Raw genomic sequence first — 7,570 nt, forward strand, 5'->3', positions numbered from 1 at the left:
TGACTGTTCCACCTGAAGACGGAAGCTTGTGTTGCCTCCGAAACGTCGTGATTTAATTGAGCTGTGTTCATTTATTTTATTTTTATTTAACCTACGTGACTTTATCGAAAAAACCAAAGAGTACGTAAAAAAGCAGTTTGTGTTAAGATGTTAACACACCGAACTAGAAAAATTTAGCAAAGGAATTATGTCGCTGCATTAAACCACATATTCTCGCGGTGAACAACGCAAATAAAAAATAAAACATGCTCTGATAGTATATGGTGCATTGTCTTTGAAACGGATTGGTCCACACCAGAGACAGCTTTCTTTAGAGCCTAGTCTCATACAGTGTTAGACCAGAGGACGAACAGCACAAGGACAATGCCACTACCAGGACATTGAGAGTTCAGGGTGAGCAGTTACATCAAAGGACCTCCCTTGCCAGCATCAGAGTTTAAGAATGGGTTTCACCATTTCTGGCCCATTAATAAACAAAAGTTCGTGTTAAGATGTTAACACACCAAACTTTAAAACTTATGCAAGGATTCGTGTCACTGCATTAACCACACTTACTCGTGGTGAACATGCAAACAACAAAGGGTTAAGTTTGGTGTTTGAACATCTTGACACAAACTGTTTTATTATGTTTTTGATTTAAAGTTTTCGTGACTGCAGGGATTCATATTCTTGGTTCTTTCGGTAAAGTCACCACGTAGAAGGGAAACGATAAAATAATAAAAATATAAAACAATAAAATTCTCACGACGTTTCGACCGCAACACAAGCAATCATCATCAGGTGTGAAAACCACAACAAGAAAATTTGAAAAAAGTGGCGGTTATTTTTAACCGCCACTTTTTTCTTGTTGTGGTTTTCACACCTGATGACGATTGCTTGTGTTGCGGTCGAAACGTCGCGATAAATAATTTATTAATTATTTTATTGTTTCCCTTCTACGTGACTCTACCGAAAGAACCAAGAATATGTTTTATTATGGCCAGAAAATGTAAAACCTAATTTTTGTGCACCAAACAACGTTAGCCGATGTTAGAATTTTTGGGGGGGGGGGGGAGTGGGGGGGGAGTGGGGGAACGGGGGGAATGGTGGGACTGGCCCGACCATGTGAATGTGGAACTTCCATCGCTGCGCTCAGCCTCCGCACGCTCGCACGCGCGCTCGAGGTGACGGTTTCACGTTCCTGTGACTGTGAGGCGTGGATGCTGATTGGGGGGGAGTGGGTGGCAGCAGCTAATGGCAGTGATTGATCGTGAATGAGCCTACGCATTCAAAAACGCGGTGTTTCTATTTGCCGCTGCGTCTCGTTATTGTTGACGTCTGCCGTTGTTATTGGACACGATGTCCGACGCTTCGCTCGACGCACGCGCGCGAGCTCAGGAGCTTCGCCGGAACGCAGCCGCACGCTCCCGACGACGCTCACAGCGCGTGGAGCGAAACGTCGGACGTCGTGCCGTGACCAACACGCAGCGGGTGCGACCCGAACGCGTCACGGCAAGCTCCATAGCAGCACAACATCACCTCCTCCCCCCTTACCCCCAGTACCTGGCGATCCTTTATACCCGGGCATGCCGCTCCACTGCTGGATGAGGGCCTCCTATGCGCAGTTGCGGGCCGTGGGGGGTTACTCGACCATACTTCCCCACGCTGGGGCATTGCGGGTTGTGAAGGCGGGTCATCCTTACGAGCAGAGTGCAGCAGCTGCCCTCTGCTGCCCATGGCGTGTCTGCAGCCTGCAGCACCCATCAAAGCGCTGGCCAGGCTCAAGTCTTGCTTAGCTTCCGAGAGATCTGGCACATTGCCGATGCTTTGACCGTGAGCCTTTAACGTGTGTAAGAACACACATCACTTACAGGCAACAGTCATGTGTACAGAGTTTAGACGAAATTACGCGTGATGTCCGAGAAAGGATCTGTCTGTCTCTGTGTGTGTGTCTCTCTCTCTCGAGATAGAGAGAGAGAGAGACTTTTGACTTTTAAACAACTTTTATTGCCGCCAGCAGCAACAGCACTGGAGGGCGATTGCGATATGAAACGCACAAAGTCACCAGCAACACAAATGAAAATAAACGCTACAAATCCACGCGCTGTGGCGCTAAAAGCACCGCGCACAACACGAAAAAAAGAGTCACGTGGTTGTGGTGGTCAGAGAGAGACACAGATACAGAGAGACAGGGAGACAAAGAGACAGGGAGACAAAAAGACAGAGCCCCCCCCCCTTGTGGAGGCCTCTTCTGGCAGCAGTGGCGTCATGAGCGAGCACTTTCAGGGCTGCGCCTTTACCTTTTCGGAGGCGGACACGCACGAGTCGCCTACCCACTCTGATGCACTGACACCTCCTGGCCACCTCGCAGCGGAGAGACGGACACACGGGGTTTGGGATACAATGGGGGGGGGGGGTTGGTGGATCACGTGGAGGTTGGCAAAGCGTGCGGGAATGTCGTGCCCCCTCCCCCCCACCCCTCTCCGATGGGGATCAGAGGTCACGAACACTCAAAGAGGGAGCATCCGGCTCGCACGAGAATCTCACGTTCACAGGCCCCTGTAGAGCCCACCGGTGGAAATTCCACATTCCCATGGCGGAGGCGAGTCGTGTATCCACAGGTCAAGCGTTGTTGGTCTTCACCACAAAGTTGTATTCATTGTATCGACCTCGGAGGGATGGGATGATGGGTTGAGTCAACACCCCCCCCCCCCCCCACATTAACCTGAACTTGAACTCGCGACCTCCCGATTGCTGTCAGCACACGAGGGGGAGAAGAGAGATGGGGGGGGGGGGCTTGCGGTGTTCGTTTCCACGGTGACAGAAGCGGGGGGGGGGGGGGAGGTGGAGCGAGAGAACGAAAGGATGAGAGGACACGTGCGGAGTCAAGACGTCCGTGAAGACGTCGTCAAGACGTCATCAAAACGTCATCAAGACGTCATCAAGACGTCATCCAAACTTCCGAGTAAGTTGAGGCGGGGGCTTGGGCAGAAGTCGTCTCGGCCATGGTCGAGAGTAACGACGGAGCGGCAGCCAGAATGGAACGTCGGTCTCTAGCCCGCCTGTGTGCCGGGCGTATTTCGCACCGTGCGTAGCCAACGCGTCCACGTTGTTCGCGCTGATTGTGTGCAACCCAGCTGACGGACAGCTCGAGATGACCAGGATAAAGAGTCTCGTTCGAAAACAAGTGCCCTGGGTGTCGCCGCCGCGGAGATGGAGCGATGGAATCAGCTCGCGTGCCGTGCGCTGGATCGATTGTTGCGTCGCAGGGCAGCGGGGAGGTGGAGTGAGTTTGGGCAGGCCTTCATCTAGCGGTGGATTGATCATGGGTGAGATTAATTGTAGTCGATAGCTTGCCGCCCGCCCCCACTCCCACCCACTCCCCTCCCACCCCCCTCTCCACCCACGGGCTCTCTTGTTTCCCACGGTATTGGTACCAGGGCTACATTCTTAGCAACAATCGGCGCTAAAACCCCGCTGCACAGAGGATTTAGTTTGGTACCGGGCCCATCGACTCGGCGCCTGGGGAAAAGGGAGGCGGGGGGGGGGTTTGGGTGAAGGAGCGGGGTGGAGTGGAGGGGGGTGGGGGATGGGGAGGTGATGAAGCCACCCATCCCCCTTCCTCCTCCTCCTTCTCCTTCACGTTGAGCTTCTCTCGCGATGAGCGACTCGCATCTGCAAACACATTTGAAATGGGCACCCCAAGTGGCAGCTGTCCCTGTGCGCGAGTCTGCCGTCAGCAGGAGCTTGGGGGGGGGGGGGGCGGGGGGGGGGGGGTTACCGGCACACGTGGCCTCCCGCTCCCTCTCTCTCTCTCTGTCTTAGATGATCGTCAGCGGGTCTTTAACGTCGATTGCGAGCCGAGCGGCAACAGAGCATTAGGCGCGGGGTATTTGCTCATCAACCCCACCGCGTCTGTCCACCCATCGGCAGATCGCACGGCGGTGGTGGTGGTGGCGGTGGTGGTGGGGTGAAGTGTGGGTACCTCCCTGTCACTTCCCACACGCCTCGCCAACGTCGGAAGAGTTGGCGAGGCACTCTCTGGAATCACCCGGCTGGACTCCTCTTCGGTGGAGTGGGCGCGCTCCTTCAGGGCCGCACAGTTACCCACGTGTGTTTGGTTGTTGCATTCACGTCGCCGCATTGGCCAGGGCGTCCGCTGGGTTCGAACCGCGAAACTCTGCAACAAGCTGGAACATTCCGTGCCGCCGGTTCGGCTACGTTCACCCGCACGCGGCGTCTCTGCGTGCGTCGGGGAGCGGTGGCGCAGTGGTTGTCGCGCTGCGCTACGAATCCCGGAGGGTCCGAGTCCCGCTCACGGTGACGAATATCTGAACTGGCTCTGCACACCCCCCCTCCCTCTCTCCTCCCCTCCTCCCTCTCTCCTCCCCTCCTCCCTCTCTCCTCCCCTCCCTTAGGTCGACTCAGCCTTAAATGAGTAACCTGGTGCGACGTGTGAACATTAGCACAGGGGAGACAAAGGCGGCCGCGCCTGATGCTGGCCCGGTCCGGCTTTCATTAGCTGCTCGCTAACACGAGCAGCACTTGCGCCCAAAGCAGCCTTCTTGAAGGCGATACGAGGGATGGGGTGGGCGTGCGAGTTGGCGTCTGTGCGTCGCTGCGCTATTGTGGGCACGCGCGCGAGTTAATTGAGTGCCAATTAAAGGCGGAGAAGAGCGCCTCTTCCACGCGCGCGCGCGTTAATTAACGCGCGCTGATGGAGGTAATTGGCGCTCACGTGAAGGCGTGTGGATGCATCACCGTCACCACCACCGCCACCACCACCACCCTCCCCCGCTGGTTTTGCCGTGGCTGTAAGCAGCGCGTCCTCCACGGGTAACGAACGCAGACGAAGCGGCGAGGAGTTTGTTCAACTTTGTGCGCAGGGGAGCTGAAGAACATTTAGCCCAGTCGTGGGGGCCGGTTACCGGTGGTGCCCTCCCCCCCCCCCCCCCCCCCCGGTGCTCAAACTCCGCGGGGTTGACGCCTTCCCTGCCGGCCGCGTGAAGTCGTCAACTCGGGGCTGGCCCGCCATCACCCGGCACGGCAAGCGAAACCGATGGAGTGGGGGGTGGGAACGACGAGTCGACGACTCCTCAACCCTTCCGTGTTCATCCCCGCGGAGGACCGCGCTGTTTGTGTCGCAAAGTCGTCGATCCACTGCTGGATGGTGAAGGGCCTCCGAAAGCCGTTAGCCAACCTCTCACGCCCCCCACCCCCACCCCCCCCCGCCCCCCCACCCCCCCGCCCCCCCCGCCCCCCCCCGCCCCCCCCGCCCCCCCACTCCCCCCGCCCCCCCGCCCCCACCCTACTCCGTCGTCTGCCACGCCGCACCCTGCCCGAATCCTCGCTCACTTTTCCGCGAGAGTTCCCACGCGTTCCCCTCTCTCCCTCCCTGCCCCTCTCTCCCTCCCTGTCCCTCTCTCCCTCCCTCCCTGTCCCTCTCTCCCTCTCGTCCCTCCGTGCGCGGGTCTCGCGGCGCCGCGATCGCGAGAAAAGCGCGGGCACAGTTGGGCGCTCCGTCGTATATAAAACACCAATTAGCTGACCCGTCTGATTGTAAATGGCTCTTAATGCGACCGCGTTAATTTGCACCACTTTGCGCTAAAATGTGGATAATGGGGTCCCAGTGGGGGCACGGTGGTGGTGGGGGGGTGATAAATGCGTCCCAGCCCCCCCTCCTCCTTCCCTTCCACCCCCCCCCCCATCTTCACCCTCCTCCCGGACCCCGCGATCGTAAATTCCCCGCGCCGCACAGAGCCGGGGTGGAATCCACGTGGGGTCGCCTCCTTCCCCCGCTACCGCCTCGGCATCGCGCGCGGCACTCGGGTACGATTATTGGCGATTTGTTCATTCATCGATCCATCATCATCATTACACGATGATGATGGGTCGATTGATGAATTGACAACCAAAATTCCCCCCCACCCCCGAAGGATCGTCTCCAACCCAGTGTCGTCTCGGTCACGAGTCACGTGGCTGAGTGGCGTCGGCTGCGTCTCTTCTCCAGTCACGTCCACTGACCTCGTACCTCGCTCCACCTCATCGGTTTCTCCCTCTACTCCTCCTCTGTCCTGCACCGGTGGCATCTCCACACAGCCCTTCACGTAGCTGGGTCTCTGTTTGGGGTTATTTATCTCCGTGTGAGTCTACGGGTCTCTGTGTGAGTCTTTAGGTCTCTGTGTGAGTCTGTAGGCCTCTGTTTGAGTCTGTGGATCTCTGTTTGAGTCTGTGGGTCTCTGTTTGAGTCTGTGGGTTTACGGGTCTCTGTGTGAGTCTTTAGGTCTCTGTGTGAGTCTTTAGGTCTCTGTGTGAGTCTTTAGGTCTCTGTGTGAGTCTGTAGACCTCTGTTTGAGTCTGTAGGCCTCTTTCAGTCTGTGGGTCTCTGTTTGAGTCTGTGGATCTCTGTGTGGTTCTGTGGGTCTCTGTGTGGGTCTATGGGTCTCTGTGTGGGTCTGTGAGTCTCTGTGAGTCTATGGGTCTCTGTGTGAGTCTGTATGCCTCTGTTTGAGTCTGTCTCTGTTTGAACCTGTGGGTCTCTGTGTGGGTCTATGGGTCTCTGTGTGGGTCTGTGGGTCTCCGTGGGGTCTATTAAACCGATGCACCTTCTGAACTAATTGCTTTTCAGCAGCATTTGCTTCCATCAGAAGCTATGATCTGTCTACTGCTGGATGAATTTACCCCCCGGAGAAAAAAATCCGTAACTCTCCCTACGGCAGTGGTGCTTAGCCTCAATGGGCGGTCAATTAATGACGCCACGCACCTAGAGGGGGTGGTCAGACATTTGTGACGATGTGTGACGAAAGGGGGGGGGGGGTGAGAAGTGTGACGTCACATCAAAATGCGCAACATTAAATAAATATAGACAACACGTTCTACTTAATTAAATAGACTTTTTAATAAATGTTTTCTCCTACAACATAAGAGTGCAGCGCCACATTAAATACGCACTACAATGACAATAGTTTAAAGCGATTTGAAGCATGTTTTATATATTTTTTGGGGGGGGGGTGGGGGCAGAGCTTTGTGACGTCATATTTGAGGGGGGGGGTCTAACTTTTTGTGACGTCGTGTGACGAAGGGTGGTGGGGGGGATAAAAAATCGTCCAAAATAGCGTGACGTCATTTATGGACGGCCCCTTAACTGCAGCTTTGCATCCCGCTGGTTCTGATTCGTAAAAAAGTACAAAGTTAATACATACACAAGGTTTGATGAAACTAAATGAGTTGTAACTTAAGTGCACGTTTGTCATTTGCGTGTTTCGATGATTTACCTTCGAAAAAAATCTGCCCATGTCTCGCCACCCCCAGAAAGGGCATCTCGCACACCCAGGGTGTACTGTATAGTGAAGTGTATAGTGTAGTGTATAGTAGTGTATAGTGTAGTGTATAGTAGTGTATAGTGTAGTGTATAGCAGTGTATAGCAGTGTATAGTGTACTGTATAGTGAAGTGTATAGTAGTGTATAGTGTATAGTGTAGTCTATAGTGTAGTCTATAGTTGTGTATAGTGTAGTCTATAGTGTAGTCTATAGTGTAGTGTGTAGTGTATAGTGTAGTCTATAGTGTAGTGTGTAGTGTATAGTGTAGTC

At 54.8% G+C, this 7,570-nt stretch overlaps 1 protein-coding gene across 1 annotated transcript in view; it reads right to left on the minus strand.

The window, feature by feature from the left end:
- LOC116954713 (uncharacterized) overlaps positions 1-6,068 on the minus strand; it is a 173,394-nt gene extending 167,326 nt beyond the window's left edge. The window contains exons 1-4 of the mRNA XM_076052422.1: positions 6,011-6,068; positions 4,525-4,602; positions 3,590-3,654; positions 1,683-1,818 (exon numbers count right to left, since the gene is read on the minus strand). Coding sequence (XP_075908537.1) covers positions 1,683-1,818; positions 3,590-3,654; positions 4,525-4,602; positions 6,011-6,068 — 337 coding nt within the window. The remainder of the gene's footprint in view (positions 1-1,682; positions 1,819-3,589; positions 3,655-4,524; positions 4,603-6,010) is intronic.
- Positions 6,069-7,570: the final 1,502 nt, after the last annotated feature.

Source organism: Petromyzon marinus, chromosome 56 (genome assembly GCF_048934315.1).
Source record: "Petromyzon marinus isolate PM22_M1 ecotype Great Lakes invasive population chromosome 56, UKy_Petmar_22M1.pri1.0, whole genome shotgun sequence".
NCBI lineage: Eukaryota > Metazoa > Chordata > Hyperoartia > Petromyzontiformes > Petromyzontidae > Petromyzon > Petromyzon marinus.